This window comes from Carassius gibelio, chromosome B25 (genome assembly GCF_023724105.1).
Source record: "Carassius gibelio isolate Cgi1373 ecotype wild population from Czech Republic chromosome B25, carGib1.2-hapl.c, whole genome shotgun sequence".
Classification (NCBI taxonomy): Eukaryota; Metazoa; Chordata; class Actinopteri; order Cypriniformes; family Cyprinidae; genus Carassius; species Carassius gibelio.
Genome location: NC_068420.1, coordinates 6,319,679 through 6,338,531, shown reverse-complemented (window position 1 = coordinate 6,338,531; position 18,853 = coordinate 6,319,679). Strand labels below are relative to the sequence as shown.

The following is an 18,853-nucleotide window of genomic DNA, read 5'->3' as shown; positions in this document are numbered from 1 at the left end:
TATCTAACTATCTATAGGGTGAAATGATGATAAGGTGTAGTGTTGTAGTATTGCTGTGCTGCATCAGTGTAGACGGGTTTGGCATCCCTTTGTCTGGTTTAAAAGCGCCTCTTTGTCTGTGCATTTGGTTTCCCGGTCTGTTTAGGGAAATAAACATAATAGCTTCCCCTGAGCATGACACCTGCTAAATCTGATCGCTCATTTGAGCTTCACGTCCCTTAAAGTGTGGAAGCGTCTGCTGCTTATCTGCGTCTGCCACCCGGCCGAGTCTGACTGCGGGCCAGAGTCTGTGTCTAATGACAGAACAACTGTCTCTCTGCAGAAGACTCATTAGTTCAGCAATGACCCATCTTCTGTTTTTTTGCCACATTAGATTCTTGAGTAGATCTTAACATTCTTTGGAGGTCCTTGATAGACTCAGTTTCTAGCTTCAGTATATGATGGTCTTCTAAAGAGTCAAAGGTTCTCAGTCAAACTTAAGATTCTACTATGACATCAGATCTTTTTTAATTCCGAATCCTTTACATAGCAATCAGAAAATATGACAGAGAGAGAAGCACTAATGTTCGTTTCCATTTTTATTACTGTTTGTTTTTTTTTTTTGTTTGCAATACACATATCCGTGTCAGAAACGGACAAAGCGAGAGAAACAGACAGAATGACAAGAAATGAAATCCCACAATGCACTGCACGGATGTATGTTCACTGCCTGGACATGCGATGAAGGGTTCTGGTTTTTCTAGACGGAAGGTTTCTCGGGATGCATGGGCTGTTCGGTCGCTGTCTCCACTTCACCTCACTCTCGCATGTAAATCCTCGTGCAAACCACATCGTCGGCCCCGAAGATCTGAGAACGAGAACAAAGACATTTTCTTAAAGCTTTTGCGGAGATGATCAGCCCAGCATCCTGCAGTTAACCCCGTATTATGAAATAAAGACAATCAGAGCTGTCCGTAATCCCTTTTGTGCTTTATTTTGGCTTAAACGAAACAAAGCACATTTATCTTATGGAAATGTGTCCTAGATTTGCAGGGAAACGCCAAAGTCGATCAGTGCGGCATCCTGGGATTGCTGAGCTCTGAATTCACTCAGCAAACCGTGAGAAATGTCAAGCGGCCCGACTGTCAGATTTAAAGTGAGCGGTTCTGATTTGGGTCAGACCTGCATTTGCTTTGGACAGTCCTTCACATTCCTGTGTTCAGCCTGAATGAGCGGCTGACTTTGGCTCTCAGGGGTCGGCTGTCAGGAGCCGATTCATGACGCTCTTATTTTATTGTCGAGTTTGGATCAAGGCCCACATATGGGGGTTTCTTCAACTATATTAGCACTTTCAGCCCTGTGGACCTTTAGATAATAAACCCTTCTCACACTCTCACAAATTTATTGAAAATATGCTCACAGAGGCTCTCAATTCATCCAGTGAACACCTTTACAATCTCCAAACAGCAGACAAAGCTGTGTGTGTTAACAAAGTGGTTCAGTAAAGATTTAATTGGTTTCCTTTACAACTAAGTTGGTATTTAAATGAAGAAGTCTGATGACATGGTGTGTGTGTGTGTGTGTCTCACCAGGATCAGTTCGTCTCCACGCAGCTCTCTACTCCAGTATGTAACTGGTCCTTCTTTATCCACCAGCGTCTGTTTGCAGTAGATTTTATTCTCCGTCTCCCACGTGGCCAGACTCTGCAGACCCAAATGTATTTGTTAGTACATGTAAATATTATAGTTAACTTATAATATATGCAAAAACCAAATGATTTGTTCGGAAATCAATTAGTGATGGGTCGGTTCATGAATGATTTACTATTGCTCCTGGGTCGTGCCAAATGTACAGAAGACTCGGTAGGTGAACTAATCGCTTGTGTTTCCCATCATTTATATTTTGCTGCATTAAAATGATTGTCTACTTTGGAATATGATTGTATGTGAATGTGTATGGGAAATTTGGGTGTTGAAAATATAACATTTTAATTCTGTGAAGTCCGTAAAATGATCTGATCTTCTCATCATTAGAATCTGATTCGGTTCATAAATTCAACTCATCGACTTTGTGAATCAGATTTGTTCGTTCGTTCAAAAGAACGATTCATTCATGAATTGGGGACACTTTTGGTCACTTTGGAGCTTGACAGTTCCAGTCCCTATTTACTTTCACTATATATTACATATGCCCAGGACTTTATTAAGAAATTCACTTACAATTTGTTTAATTTTATTTTATTAATTTTTTTTAGAGAGAGAGAGAAAACTGATTATTTACAGCTTTTAAATATAAATATAATTATGTGGTTTGGGGACACCAGGGGATATCCTCAATTACACAAATCAATATGTCAAATTAACTGAATTCTTTATAGAATTAAAAAAAAAAATCATTTATAATATAAATATACCCTGTAAAAAAAATCAAGGGGAACATTTTACAAGGAAATACAATTTTAGTATTTTTGCTTTACTAACAATCTCCAAATAAAAAATTTTTCAAAGTAAATCAAACCATTTTTTGTTATGCAGTATATTGTATAATTATTTTATAAACAACAGTGTATGCTATATGAGTAATTTCTCTTTTTATTGAGATATATATATATATATATATATATATATATATATATATATATATATATATATATATATATATATATATATAATTACATATTTATATTGTATATTTTTATATAAAATCTGAAACCGCAGAAGTATGTCCTCATTGTGATAGCTCTGTAAAATTGCTCATCTGGATGTGTGTGTGTGTGTGTGTGTGTGTGTGTGGAGGGCCCAGATAAATGAACAGTGTCAGAGAACTGCAGCAAAACAGCACCAGCAATCAGACCCTGTTCATATCCCTCTCTGTGTCTGTCTCTATCTCTCTCGCTCTCTCTGGCCTCAGGCACTGTCTTTAAACTAATTTATGCGGCTTGATCTAAAATCCGTTTAAAATGAGACAGTGTAGAGCGTCCTGACACGCTCATTCGTCTCGCTCAGACTAACAAAAACTCTGACACAAACACACATCTTAGTTTACAATCTAAGCTCTGTGCATTAACACAGTAAAACACAATGAAAAAATCTACTGCTGATTACCCAAAGTAAAACTAGTAATCTGTTATCGAAAAAAACATACTGATGGAGCGTTATTCTGAATAGCATTGTTTATGGTGGTTTGACAAAACTTTGGGATGCAGAGAGGATAATATTAAAGTATCTGAAACTGGAAAAGGGACATTTTTCACCCTGTTGCAAATTTAATGTGTATTTAGCTGAACTGGAACAGCATGACGCTTGCAACACCATGGGTTTGATTGAAATACACATGATGATCAAATGTATTTTGAATGCACTGTGGGTGGCTTTGGATACAAGCATCTGCCAAATGCATAATGTGAGTGCAGGCAACTAAATCATAAAACCCTTCTAATAAAGAGTTCAAATCAAAGCAAATATCCCATCATCCCTCTCTCTGTCTCAGTTTAATGTGTTTTATTGGCATGACAAATACCAAGACTGTACATTTGCATTGTTAAAGCATCTGCAGCATAGACAATGAGAGTTTGAACAATAAAGTATAGAAGTTGAAATGAAAGAAAACAACAATGGTAAAGTCTCTATTCTCCCAAAAACCATAGCCACTCATCATTTTCCCTCCGTCTCTTTCACTGCTGGTCGTTTAGTCTCAGCCGTCTGCCCTGTGGCAGGTGAGCGGTCTGTCTCTATAGCAACCGGCCCTAAGAACGGTTCCCTGTTTGCTATCATCTCTGCCCCCCAACGACAGCAGGGCAACTGAGGTACATAAAGGGCTTAAATGTCTTATTATATACAATAATTCCAAAAGCACAAAAACAAATTGTGGAATATTACTTATTCATTATTTCGTTTAGTGTGCGTATTTATGTGCGCAGAAAAAGTTCGCCCACAAACTCTGTGTTTTACAACAGGTGTGTTACGCACATAAATTTATTCTTGCCTTTGTTTGGTATAGCTGTTTGTGTTCTTTCTTTCGCACGCGTAAACTCTCAGAGTAAGTGCAGTGAGATTTTCGAAAAGCTAAGTGCGCGAGCAAAAAGAATCGGCAACTAAAACACTCTTCCCTATTTTTTTTTATTGTGAGTGAGTAATGTCTTCACAATGACAATTCCAAGAAGATGTTGAGCTGTGTCAGAAATTTCATGTCTGAAGTTATTCTTTTGAATAAGAAATTACTTTGCAACCATTAAAAAGTAGCTATGTTCTGTCCACCTTATTTTTTTCGTAAGAGCGGGCGCGGCCAGATTTTACTGACAATTCCATTCTGATTTACTGACAAGATGCACATTATTGAACACACACAACATCTCATTTCTATAATGACCAACGGAATCTACCAAGAACAGCGCAAATGACCACCTCCATGCTTTTTTTTTGTGCGTTAAATAATGGCGCAAATACCAGTCAATTGACAAGTGCGAATCTTAGTAAATCACATCACGTGATTCATTCAAATACTCTCCTCCCATTCATTTACAGACCGAAAGGGAAGCTCCTACAAAAAAATATTCAATAAGGTGCGCTCGGTGTCTTAAGTAAATTCTGATTTAGTAATTTTTAACGCCGAATGAGGGTTCGCATTGGCGCAAGCTGATAGTAAATCTGGCCCTTGAGGTTTCGTTTAGTTTTTAATTTTATTAATTTGGTTCTTAATACATTTTGAATACATTTTAAAGTGAGCTTATCGATGCTATTTGCTAAAAAAAAATTAGGTGCATGTGAACGGCTATAGGATATGAGTCCCATTGCCAACTCTTGTAACTGGGGCCATTAATATAGAATTCAATCAAAAAGTTTGTTGCTTCACACTTGTTGCCAATTCTTTCTGAAAATGAATGACTTCTGGTCACTTTATAGCTCAAAATGTCAGCATGAACATTATTATTAGGAAAGCTGTACACTGCAGGTGCTCGACACACAGCTTTGTTGGATGCAATGGGAGCATGTAGATTTGGCATGTTACTTCAAGCGTCTGCAGTGCAGATGGGGTGTGAGTCGAACCTGCGGGGATCTGATCTACCGCTCTCTGTAATAATGTGCCCAGCATGAACGCCACTACCATTTGTTTTTATGTCATGATGGAGACATTACATTGACTTCTATTGGTTGACATTTTACTAATTACGTTTTCTATATCCTGACTTATTTTGTCACATGTTCCAAAAAGAGGATTCTGAATGTGATGCAATAAAATAACCATTTGGTTCCCCAAAGATCCTTTCAGAAAATAGCCCTTAAAATAAAAAAAAAATTCTTAATCTGAAGAACGTTTTATTAATATAAGAGTCTTTTTTCACTATAAATATATTTTGTGCAAAGGAAAGTTTCCATGGATTTTAAAGGTCCTTCATGCTCCATCTCTTCCTAATTGGCTAGCTTTTTCGGACATTTGCAGATATTTTGTTCCCAAAAGTGTAGGTAGGTCAGAAAGACACACGTGTATAAATAAATAAATACAGAACGCACCCTTAATGATATCTCTGCTCACAAAATGCTTGAGACAGACAGCTACGTGACTCTCAGACGCTGCTAGACTCCCAAATAATCCCCCTCCCATCGCTGTCTGTTCCAGAACAAAATGAGGTCAAATCTCTGTCTATACACCCGTCTTTTAACACTGTCTCTCAACAAAGCCAGTTCCAGAAAAAAGGATTCTCGAAGTTAATGAATGCATTTGTTGGGAATCAATCATTTTGATTATTCCACATTGTTTGACTCACTAAGATGTCCTTAATAAGTCCAAGCTAATTAAAAGCTTGTAGCTGTTTCCCAAACCTAGTGAGTTGCCTTTAAAGACAGCTTTTCCTGATGATCTCCTTAATGATTGAGAGATGCTCTTAAAAGGATAGTTCACCAAAAATGAAAAATCTGTTATTAATTACTCACCTTCACGTCGTTCCAAACCCATTAAGGAACACAAATTAAGATAATTTTTATGAAATCCAAGAGCTTTCTTGTGAAAAACCTTTAGCATCCATGGAAGGTTTTCACAATGAAGGAGAACCACTTTAAGCTCCCAAAAGAACCTTCAGTGAACAGTTCTAAAAAGAACCATTTTTCCAGTTTAAATACCTTTTGTGGAATGGAAAGGTTCCATGGATCTTAAAAGTTCCTCTTGGAACTATCAATGCCAGTAAAGACTTTTTATTTTTAAGAGTACAGACTGTCTTCCCACTAAGAAATAAATGGATATTTTAAGAACAGTTCACTAGAAGTTCTTTAGAAAACCAAAAATGGTTCTTCTATGGTGTCACTCCAAAAACCCCTTCTGAAAGCTTTATTTTTAAGAGTGTATTTGCAACTAGTTACCCTCCTGTCCTTGTCTCATTTTGGGGTTTTCAAGTTCAAAAGCACCCCAAATTGTTTAAAGCTCGCTCTCTGCTGGGCTTTGTAGTCTGTAACCTGGTTTAGGTTTCTCACAGATTGATGACGCCATCATTTTGCTTGGTGAGATGACTCTGTTTCACTTCTCTGGTTTTATAGACGAGGTTCTAGATTTTATATTGTTGAACGTGTATAGAAGGATCACTAGATCTGCTCGGGTTACAGGGTGGTATTAGACAACAAAAAACTGCCCGTCTGCAAAACATGTGAAGACCTGATTATAGGACGATATCGAGAGATTAAGATTCATCTGAAGGGACATTAGAGTAGATGGACAAACTCGTGCTGAGGAAATTGATGCTCACATTAATGGCTAATTTGTCCTGATGGATGCGAGGTGAACTAATGTAAATCTACATAAACGTGTTTGTGCGAGTGAAATCAGAGTCCGTGCCTGGGGAAATTAGTAGAAAAACAGCGGTTTTCATTAACAGTTTTGTTACGGGTACCCGCTAAGCTCAGTTTTTTTCTCAGAAGTGTGTTTTACTCAATAAATGTTCTCCAGGTGTCATTTAATTAAATAAACACTTTAAAGCTATGAACCAACAAACCAAGCAGCTCTGAGATAAATCACAATGTTCCAACATTTAATTTTCAGCCAAAACAAAGAGTTCAAAAAAGCAAGAAGGTCAAGTTTACTCATAAGGAAACAAATGAACCATATTTCAACATGCATTCTAATCAGAGCTTTCAAAAATGTCAGTAAATATATGGGAAAAAAATGGCTAGTATAAATAATTTTCAAATATTTCTGATAGTGCATGTATATTATATATTATATTATTCAACCGTATTACATATGTGTGTGTGTGATAAAAAATATTAAAAATAAAATTAAAATACATAAGAAAATATAATACAGTTGAAGTTAAAGAAATCTATATACACACATTATATACATTTGCAATAGCCTACATGAAATACTTTAAAAATAAAATATATTGGTGATAGATAGATAGATAGATAGATAGATAGATAGATAGATAGATAGATAGATAGATAGATAGATAGATAGAAATGAATGCAAGTTTAACTCAAACTAATGTTCATTCAAATTAAAATGAGCGGCTCGCTGATGTTAATTTTGCTCTGGAGATTGTGTGTGCATCTCTACTCTTCATCCGTCTCTGATTCTGTGCTGTAGTTATGTTATGTGGTTTGGAAGGGGCTTATCTGCTCGCTGTGAAGCCCAGAAGGTCAGCGTCTGGTTTCTGATCTCACCTTACATTTCCTGCCGTCCACCGTCTCCTCGTCAAACTCCTCTCCGATGCGAAAGTTGATTTCCGTGGTGCGTACCGAGGTGGAGGTCTTGATGTAGAACTGCTCTCCGTCCTGTCGGATCTCCACGTGCGGTTTGGCCGCAGCAGCGCCGGCCACTTTCCGGAGCATGGCGTTCACACCTGGGTTACACAGTTTAACATTTACAAACCAAAGTTTATTTAAATGCTATTCCTCATGTATTCATGTATCTAACACTGTATGGCTTTCATTTTCAGTGAAGTACATACTTTTAGTGCATTGTGTGAAATATGCAAATTGTGAAGTTGGAAGGAATGAGAAAAAGCTTTCACAAGCGGAAATACTAAGAAAACCTTCTTGCTGCCCCGGACTGTTGGTTTAGCCTTGATTCTAATTTAACATAATTCCAGGCTTGCCGTTCTCTTCAATTATAAAGTCCTCTGAAGACTTTGTTTCAATTCTCTGCCATGCAAAACAACACAAATGCCGGAGGATCCCTCAGGATGAATCTGAGGAATTCTGGGAGTGTTTGAAATGTTTTTGCTCTGGTTTGGACTGTAGCACGGTTTTTACAGAAAGACATGAGCGGGTGAGCGAGTTCATCATTTCTCTCTCATTCTGGGTGTTCCTCACTTCATCCCGGTATCCACCTCAGAGAGATCCAGCATTTGTGGTTTAAACCAGCAACATTTGTCAGAATTTGGCACATTGGAATCAGTTTGCAATCTTATGCAGTTCCTTTGCTTCATGCAAAATCATAAAACAGTGTAAAGCCAATTTTTAACCTCAAAATGAAATAATTTTAATATCTGCATCTGCTCTTATAGCGACAAAATGAAGATCTTTTTCTGAAAAAAAAAAAAAAAAAAAACATTTTCTCTATAGTTTTATTGTATGTGAATAATTTTGATATTTGTGACTACATTTTGGGACAGTGTTGTTATTATTACCTAAAAATAAAACTCCTTAAAAATATTTCTATATAATTAATCATAGACATTTAAACAAAAATTTACATTTTTCCCAGGTGATTAACTGGATTAAGTTAATTAATTATTTTTTTTTTTCCATATTTAATATTTTAATAATTAAAAATAATAATAATAAAAAAATGTGGAAAAAAAACCATAAATATTTAAATATTGATTTAAAAAACTACTAAAATGACAAAAGCTTATAATAGAATAAGTAAAACTTAAATTACAATGATAACTGCAAACATAAAAATAACAGCTAATTTAAAATATTAATAAGTAAAAAACTCAAATAGAAAAAGTTGATACCTAAATGAACTAAGCTCAACACTAAATTTCCTAAAGTAATTTTTCCTCAGCTCAACTGTTACCAGCATAATGGGTTTGAAGGCACATGCATATAAATGTCAAATGCAGAAATGTCAGAATTGTTGAGGTCACACCCAGGGTTTTGCTCTGCTGTCTTACAGTTCAACGAATCACTGAAGTGAATGTATCAAACACAAAGCCCTCAGTTAACTTTAACAGCCTCATGACCCACTTTAACCACATCACCCATCGTGATAAATGTGAATAATCAGCCCTTCTCCCGTTCTACCGTATGATAACATCTTCCCAGAGACCTGAATCGAGTCTGAAACATCTCTGGGGATGTTTTAACGTGACCGCCTGACGCTGAGCTGAACAGATGAAATGAAATATTACCGAGAGCTTTCAGAAGTTCATCGAAATTCTCACTGCTCTTCATTTTCCAGGTGCCGGCGAAGTTGGGAGGCATTTTGAGCTTCGGATTGTCCTGCTCTGTCTCTCTCTATTCTCCTCTGGTCTCTCGCTACTCTTGTTCTCCTTTTCTACTCTCTTTGTGATCGTCCGTTGCTTTTCTGTCTTATGTTCTCACTCATCCCGTCCCTCCCCTCTTGCATCAACTCTCTCTCTCTCTCTCTGTGTGTCTCTCTCAGTCTCTCTCAGTCTCTCTCTCTCTGTCTCCCTGTCTGTCTGTCTGTCTCTCTCTCTTTCTCTCTCAGTCTCTCTCTCTGTCTGTCTCTGTCTCTCTCTGTCTGTCTGTCTGTCTGTCTGTCTGTCTGTCTGTCTGTCTGTCTGTCTCTCTCTCTCTCTCTCTCTCTCTCTCTCTCTCTCTCTGTCTGTCTGTCTGTCTCTGTCTCTCTCTGTCTGTCTCTCTCTCTCTCTCTCTCTCTCTCTCTCTCTCTCTCTGTCTGTCTCTTTCTGTCTGTCTCTGTCTTAGTCTCTCTCTCTCTGTCTCTCTCTCTCTCTCTCTCTCTCTCTCTCTCTCTGTCTGCATCAAACAACCTGTTCCAGCATCAGGCACCAAACCATCTTCTAATGTTTCTTTCTTCCTCACCATGTATTGTGGGTGTGTCTGTGGTCTCCATACGGGATGCATTGCTGTATTCCTGCCCTAATGTGTCCGCTGATCCATGACACACACTCACGCTGTGATTTTAACACACTTGTTTGTGCCGAAGCATGCAGCACAGCACAGGTGATGTGTTTCCAGAAGAGCACAAGATTGCCCAGCTGCAATGCAACTTTCAGATTCATATCAATCCGTCTGGACAAAAAAGGAGTCTTTGTGACCTCACTGCAGTTATTTTCCAGTTGAAATACCTAAAATTGTTTGAAGAAGATATATTTTCTCAAGAAACAATTTTGCTTAACAAGAAAAGATCTTTTTAAACTTGGCATTAAGTGAAAATTCATCCTATCTATTGCACAAATGCATATATTGTGAATTAATCTGTGCATGTTTCATTTTTAAAAAAATTTAAATTAAATTTAAAATTAAATTAAAATTATTATTAACTATTATTAAATATGTTATTATTTTTTTTTTTTTGTAATTACATTTTTCCTAGTTTTATTTAAGTTGTCATAATTGGATATTCCAGTATTCTCCAGTCATTCAACAGACAATGGATGTAAATGTGGTCCCATTACACATTTATGAATTTTATTATTATCTGTATTATAAAAAAAAAAAATCTGAATCTGTTTCACTCAGATCATAATACATCATAACATTACAAGTACATCATAATATGGAAGAAAAGATCTGTCGATACTCGTCGAGATTTTTAGGTATTTTACTGGAAAAAGATTAAGTAATTTTTTTGCATTGTTAAAATCTTTGTTTTATTTGAGATATTTAGTAGCAAATTATAATAAATGTGTGTATTTACAGTATATTACAAATTTGCAAAAATCTTAGCATTTTCAAAAATGTATGAAAAAAAATAAAAAGGGGGAGTGTTTTATTAATATTAATGACCATATGAGTATATTAATGCACAAACATAAACATACATTTTATATTAGAAAGGGTATGTAAATTAGACTTAAATCCTTTATAAGTGCACGCAAAATGTTAATTCAGTTCAAATTGTTTATATTATGAGAACAACAAGAGCATGGAGTGAAGGGAGAGACATTAAACTAGCTCAACGGTCACAGAGTGCTGCGATTGACCAATCAGAGCCAAGTAAATCAGAAAGCATCTTACAGAACAGCAGATTTAGACCCATTCTCGTGCTGCATCTCATTATGTTTGCCGGACTAAAGCACTGCTACAGTCCTTCATGATGACAAAATACTTTCTGTACAAGGTCTTAATTAGGTTTGGACACAAGCTTTCTGCTTTGTCCAGCATGAAGGTCTTTATGTTTTTTTAATTCTAAAGGCTCCTGCCCTCAAAAGTGCTTGAATGAAAAAGCAGTTCCTACAGACAAACACTCCAGTGGCCGTGAAAAGGCTGCCTTAGTCATTTCTCCCTCTGGTGACGTTTGTTTCGGCGTATTAAGCCATGAGAAACCAGGAGCAGTCATTTTTCAGATACAGTCTGAGAAGCTTCGAGAGCCTGTACTGACGCTGCACGCTGAGCTTTTCTTCTTGAAGATGGACTCAAATGAACTCCACAACCTCTTAAACGCTAACTGGTTTCCAGAAGGCACATTAAAGGGTTTCTTAGTACAATGCACCTCGAGACAAACAGCTGCTTCATCTCATTTCATTTGGAGAAACCCGAACGAGGGAAAATTAAGAGCTGTTTTGCTGATAAATTGGACCGGTTTGCACGAGCGCAAAAACATGCTCGAATTAAGCACTAATTACAGCTAAACCCTGATGGAGAATTTAGTTGAGTGTCTATACTGAGTTAAAGCACAAGATGAGCCAAAAGCAATTAAAAGCAGAGAGAAAAGAAGGAAACTGCACACAGACCCACATTAAACCCATCATGCAAATGTAAAACAGATGAGGACTTAACGGTACTCTAAAGTAAAACAATTGATTTTATTTGAACTGAAATGTTTTGTGGTTGAGGTCAAATGCGCCTAATATTTGAGAAATTATTCTGGGTTTTGGTGCCTTCGAAAACAACTACATGTGACTCAAATGTATGTATGTATGTTTATTTTGCAATTAACTGTTCATTTTATACACATATTAATACTCATATATTAATAATCTACTTAAAAAAAAATAACATGGATATAAAAAATTTCGTAAACAATCTTTCTAGCAACAAAACACGAACAGTAATATTACAGTAGTATTAATACTGAATAACACTGTAACAGTAACTGAGAAGCTAGACTGCAGCAGTTGCATTTTTATGAAATATGACACATGGTTTCAGTAAGGTTTCAGTAAGGATGAGTGGATTGATACACAAACCCAAATTCATGAGAAAATGCAACTAGTTTACAAACTGCCGGTCGGGAATGAATTTGTACAATGGAAATTGTATTGAAATGTAAGATAAAATTAAAAAAAGCATTGGGGAAAGATACTTTTGAAAGTAATACATTACAATATTGGATTTCTCCATAAAAAAGTAACAAGTTATCTACTTTTGCGTTACTTTTTTTGCCTGGGCTGGGATTGCTTATTAGTTTTTTAATAACAAAAAACCCATAATTATATTTTTGGCAATCTTAAAGGCTTTTTCTCACCAAAAGTGTACTTACTGTACTCTGTTTCTCTCAGCATGGGGACAGGACAACTGTTAGTGAATAAATTGGAAAACCAAGTAACTTACCAAGTACTTACTTGAAAAAGTAACGCAGATATATATATTTTTTTTTTGTAAATTTAAAAGTACTGCATTACTTTACTAGTTATTTGGAAAAGTAATCTGATAACTTGTGTTACTTGTGATGTGTTGCCCCCAACACTGGTGATTTGTATGAAAACATATGATACAAATCCATGCGAGTTAACCATCATTTACGAATTGGCATGAAAACGTTGCATATACAGCTTCATGGATGACATAAATATCTGAATGCTGCAATCAACCAATCTGAATCCATAACAATTTTATGGTATACTTAAGGCACCTTGAACTACTGTGTATATGAACATGGTAATCCAGCAGTAACATGATATAGCACCATCTGATGCTATCACTGTACTGTATACAGTACTCTTTTGTAAGAGTCCGGGTCGTTCTTGTCATGCTGGAATGTGACTATATACAATCAGCTTCTTTTTGCTACCCATTTCTAAAAATCATGGGTTAGAGTAATTCTTGTCAAGTGCTGCTGTCTTGTTAAGAGCCATAAAATAGACCATATTTCATTCATCTAAACCATAAAGCAGCACATTCTTCGCCCCTCTCTCTCTCTCTCTCTCTCTCTGTCTCTCGCTGGCGCTGTCAGATCTAGGTCAGTCGATGCTGAAATCCCTCTGCGAGGCACATTGCACCTCAAAGGGCATCAGCTGAGAAACTCTCACTGCTCAAGACATAAAAGGACTAAAATCCCTCATAGCATATGGACTCCCTTCTGTCCGACTCTCAAACACAGAGAGAGATTTGATTGGCCTTTTCTGTAATCAAATGAGAAATCTCATCTGACTGTGTTTAATTGTCTTCTGCTTTTCTATTCTGACTCACTTCAAGTGCCTCAAAAGTACTGTGGCAGAAAGAAATTATTTTTAAGTTGGCATAAAAATAGAACAAATATCCATTTTAAAATATATTATTTTAGAAAACTCATCACTGACAAGACAGTCATCACTGAATACAAAGCAATAAAAGAGGTCAGATTTATTAAATCAAACCGTGGCAATAAAACAAGCTAAAAAAAATTTTTATTATTATTATTAAGTTATAGTAAGAATTTTTTAATGTAAATTATTACAATTTATTTATTTATTTATTATTATGCTATTTATTTTAAATATTGATAGCATTACTTTATTACTATCAGTGCTAGCTGTTATTTGCATTTATGCTTTAACAATATTGTATTCTATTTAGATTTATTATTACTGGTAATATTATTTTATTACGCCTATTATTATTAATTATTTATTGTCCTTCCATCCATCCATTTATTTAATAAAGATGTATTAGTATTCTATTTTCATGTATTTGTTTTATTTGAAATATTTACTTAAAATGTATTATACATATTTATTTATAAATACATACTTATTATTGTATGATCATTTATGTGTTTTTTTGCTGGTACTGTTATTTCATTACTATCACTAGTACCTGTTATTTGTATGGATGCTTTGATAATATTGTTTGTTTGTTTATGTAATAAATGATAAATACATTTATTATATTATTACCACTCATTTTGCTTTTTTTTTTTAAATACCGGTACTATTTGTATGAGTGTTTTGATTATTTATAATTTTTTGTAACTTTATTAGAATTAGCGTTTATTTCGTTTTTATTAATGTATTATTAATGTATTATTTATTATATTTGAATGTATTTGTTTTTTATTTAAATTATTTTTTAATTGATTATACTTACCCTTTAATTTATTTATCATTAAATGTATTATTATCATTATTATTATCAAGGGCATGCTTTGATAATAATAACATGCGCTTTTTGAAAGCCAGTACATGGAGGGCGGAGTCAAGCGGTTGTTCCCATGGTACTTTGCGCGAAGGTGTCATGGCGTCTCTCTAGGCAGCGTCAGTGCGGGTGTTTATTATTCTTAATAAAGCGCTTTGAATCTTTATCGTATGTGTGTAACAAATCTAAAGGATTATCGGATTTTATTTAAAACCTCTACAGGACGCGTCGAAGCCTTACAAAGGCAATATATTTAGTCATAAACTAAGCTACGCTAGCAGTTTTGCATGAAGTGAGTTCATGAACTCACACACGCTCTTAAAAACATTAAAAAAAGAAGCTCGTTACCATTACTAACAGATTTTAATACGGAGACTATGAGCACACAGGTAATATGAACAAACCCTTTCATGTTTTCGGTCTTACTGTGTATATATAGTGATCAGAATAATGCTCGAGCGTGATATAAATATGTTCATTCTTCTGTTTTTAGTACAGTATACTATTCAAGCAGGAGCATGGTGAGTCCACACACACACACATGCTTAGTCACCTGTGATCACCTGAAATCTAGTGAGCTGTCTATCTAGGCTGCATATTTGGGCACAGTCAATGAATCTGTGTGTTTGTGCAGCTCATGAAGATGCCATCTGGACGGCAGCATGGGGTCGCAGCGAGAAGGACGGGTCAGAAACCATTGTGACCGGCTCTTTGGACGACCTGGTGAAAGTGTGGAAATGGTAAATCGATAAATGAAGTGCAATAAACAGTTATTGATTTAAAAAAGTGTGTCTGATCTCACGGCACTTGTTGTGATGAGCTCGCAGGTGGGATGAGAAGCTGGAGCTGCAGTGGACGCTGGAGGGTCACCAGCTGGGCGTGGTGTCGGTGGACATCAGTCAGAACGGAGCCATCGCCGCCTCCAGCTCTCTAGATGCTCACATTCGGCTCTGGGATCTGGAGACGGGCAAACAGATCAAGTCCATGGATGCAGGCCCTGGTGAGCTGCTCGCTTGTTTGTCTATTAATCAGTTGTTTGTTAGTGAGTCTAATCCAGGGTTATTATTATTCACTGAAATTAAAAGCAAAACCATATCACACTGTTTCTAAATCAGAATCAGAAAGAGCTTTATTGCCAAGGAATTTGTTTTATGACATAAGCCTCCAGTACACACAGAAAAAACTAAATATAGTGAAATAACACCGAACTCTTTCTATACTGTTTGCAGTTGACGCCTGGACGGTCGCCTTTTCTCCCGACTCCAGATACATTGCCACCGGCAGCCATCTGGGGAAGGTCAACATCTTCGGTGTAGAAAGTGGGAAGAAGGAGCACTCGCTGGACACCAGAGGAAAATTCATTCTGAGTATCGCCTATGTAAGATCACACAAGAATCTCTGTCTATCTGGAAAAGTGGTACATAAGCATCTCAACAATCGTTTTTTATATATTCTTTTTTAAAGTTCTGTATAAACAGAAGTTTGGAGTTGGTAAGATTAAGATCAATGCTGCTCCTTGAACATTTCCGATTATCATCATTTTTGAAAATCATTGTTATTTGAGAATCATTAATATTTTTGTGCAAACTGTTTAAAAAAACAGCATTTATTTTAAATATAGATCCTTTGTAACATTATAATTGTCTTTTAAGGTCACTTTAGATCAGTTGAATGTAACCTTGCAGAATAAATATCATTCCTTTCAGACAAAAACATCTTACAAACTCCAGAAACTCTTTAGAGTGCATATCGCATTTTCATTTGGAAAATTGTTTTCTAAAAATATTAGTTTCTTTAGAATATGTTCTTGTTCATCCTGTAGAAAGGTTGAATTTGCCGTCTTGCTGAAATGCAGTTTTATTAATAAATTAATCCAATTAATTAAATGAATTTTTTTTTAAAAAGCTTATATTGAACCTAAATCTTTTAGTCGTGCTCAGTTCTAAAATATTTCACCAGCATCAAACCACTTTATGAGTGTTATTGCTAATCCAAGTATGAAAAAAAAAAAATATGAATTTGTTAAAAATAGAGGGTAGCATGTAAATAAGTAGCAGTCAGCTTCAGTGTTTTAAAAGAAACTGATTTCACAAATGACAGTAATTCTAATAACACCTTAGAATGAATATTTGAGAAAACGCTGATTTTCCATAAAATACAAAGTTTTCCAGGCCCTAATAATTGTCTCTGTCTCTCTCTCTCTCTCTCTCTCTCTCTCTCTCTCTCTCTAGAGTCCAGATGGAAAGTACTTAGCCAGCGGTGCTATAGATGGAATCATTAATATCTTTGATATTGCGACTGGGAAACTCCTGCATACGCTGGAAGGTGAAAATCATCTCCCACATGATTCAGGCCGCCTTTAGTTTCCTCTATTAAAATGCTCTGTAGACGTTAGTCTGCTAGATGCATTCAGGCTGATTATGGGTAATGTGAATGTGGTGGAAAAACCTGTTTGCGTCTCTGGCCGTCCCTCAAGGGTCGTAAACCAGAGCGACTCCACTTTTCCTCTGTCTTCCTGCGTCCCTCCATCGCTCACACATCCCTTTCATTTGCTCCAGCAAGTACAGCTGGAAATAATGTTAAATGTTAGATGTAGTGCATTTTTTATTCTATTATACTGGCGGTCAAAAGGTTGGAATAATTATTATTTTTTAAATTTGTTTAAAATATTATTACACTTTAAAAGAACTGTTTTAGGTTTCAATATATTAAAAAAAAATATTTTTTCATGATTCTTTGATAAATAGAAAGTTCAAAATAATATTTATTTGAAATATAAATATTTTGGAACATTTTAAATCTTTTAAGTCTTTTTGTCACATTAAAATCTCATTTTTCCTTGCTAAATAACAATTTTGAATGGTATATGTATCGCAGCTTTCTATGGAAGCCCGTTTCCGCTACTGAATAAAAAAATTAAACAAAGTAATTGAGATTTCTCACAATTCTGACTTTTCTTCTCAGAATTGTAAGTTCCTTTCTTGCAATTCTGTCTTTATAACATGTGAGTTTTAAAACCAGAATTGCAAGACATAAACTCACAATTGCGAGTTTTAAAGTCAACGATTGCGAGTTATATTTCTTGAGCAGCAAACCAGCATACTTGCAGGATTTCTGAAAGATAATGTGACACAGAAAACTGGAGTAAGGATGCTGAAAACTCAGCTTTTCATCACAGGAATAAATTACATTCTAAAATATATTACATTAGAAAATTAAATATCATTAAATTGAAATATTTTTTACTTTCACTGTATCTTTGATCAAATAAATGCAGCCCTGATAAGCGTAAGAGATTTTCTTTCAAAAACATAAAATCATAATTATTCCAAACTTATGACCAGTAATGTATTCTGTAATGCTTTAATAATGTTTATGCTACACTATTACATAGACATCTTAAAGGTACAGTAGCCAAATAGTGGGATTAATATAAAACATGCTGCTTTTTTCTTTTCAGGGCATGCAATGCCTATCAGGTCTCTGACTTTCTCTCCAGACTCTCAGCTGCTGGTAACTGCATCAGACGATGGATACATCAAGATTTATGACGTGTAAGTTGCAAAATTGCATGCATCTTTGCCTCCTAACACATTTGAATCTCACAGTCTGATTGTGTGTGTGTGTGTGTGTGTGTGTGTGTGTGTCACAGGCAGCACGCTAACCTGGCCGGCACTCTCAGTGGTCACGCATCCTGGGTGCTAAATGTGGCCTTCTCACCTGACAACACACACTTTGTGTCCAGGCAAGAGTTGATGCTCTTCAGATGAATTGAAATTTGAAATGTAGTCTGTGTTCTTAACCATTGTTTGTTTCTCCTTAGTTCGTCTGATAAGAGTGTAAAAGTGTGGGACACGACCAGCAGATCGTGCGTGAACACATTCTTTGATCATCAAGACCAGGTGAGAGAGGTTTCCACAGAAATATTGTTTTCAACATTGATGAGAAAAAAAAAGCAAATATTAGAATGTTGCATTGAAGACTTGAGTAAGGATCCTGGAAATTCAGCTTTGCATCACAGGAATAAATTACATTTGACAAAATATTACAATAGAGAAAGTTATTTTGAACAGCAATAATATTTAACAGTTTTACTGTATTTTTTAGGGCATGCTTATGTTCAAATGTGCGTGTATTTGCAGGTTTGGAGTGTGAAGTACAACCCCACAGGCTCGAGAATCGTGTCTGCGGGTGATGACAGAGCCATCCACATTTACGACTGTCCCATGTGAATCAGTCACAGCCTCTCAAGACCACAGCATGTGTGCGAATTATTTTATTGGCAACCTCAACATCTGTACGTGGCGATACAAATAAATGTTCTTTTTTTAGTTGTTGCTGTTTGTGTTGTTCTGGAGTCACACATTCATTGACCAATGATGTTTGAATGGTATTTT

At 35.9% G+C, this 18,853-nt stretch overlaps 2 protein-coding genes across 2 annotated transcripts; one reads left to right on the top strand and one right to left on the bottom strand.

The window, feature by feature from the left end:
- Positions 1-560: 560 nt before the first annotated feature.
- On the bottom strand, positions 561-9,514 carry LOC128013969 (cellular retinoic acid-binding protein 1-like). Its single transcript, XM_052597179.1, has 4 exons — positions 9,326-9,514; positions 7,629-7,807; positions 1,569-1,682; positions 561-847 (listed from the first exon to the last, which is right to left on the bottom strand). Exons 1-4 carry the CDS (start codon positions 9,396-9,398, stop codon positions 797-799), a joined length of 417 nt encoding a protein of 138 aa, XP_052453139.1. The 5' UTR covers positions 9,399-9,514; the 3' UTR covers positions 561-796.
- Positions 9,515-14,513: 4,999 nt separating this feature from the next.
- Positions 14,514-18,787, top strand: LOC128014457 (WD repeat-containing protein 61). Its single transcript, XM_052598044.1, has 10 exons — positions 14,514-14,845; positions 14,950-14,977; positions 15,091-15,196; positions 15,284-15,456; positions 15,686-15,834; positions 16,688-16,781; positions 17,917-18,010; positions 18,109-18,201; positions 18,280-18,358; positions 18,599-18,787. Exons 1-10 carry the CDS (start codon positions 14,834-14,836, stop codon positions 18,686-18,688), a joined length of 918 nt encoding a protein of 305 aa, XP_052454004.1. The 5' UTR covers positions 14,514-14,833; the 3' UTR covers positions 18,689-18,787.
- The last annotated feature ends 66 nt before the right edge of the window (positions 18,788-18,853 follow it).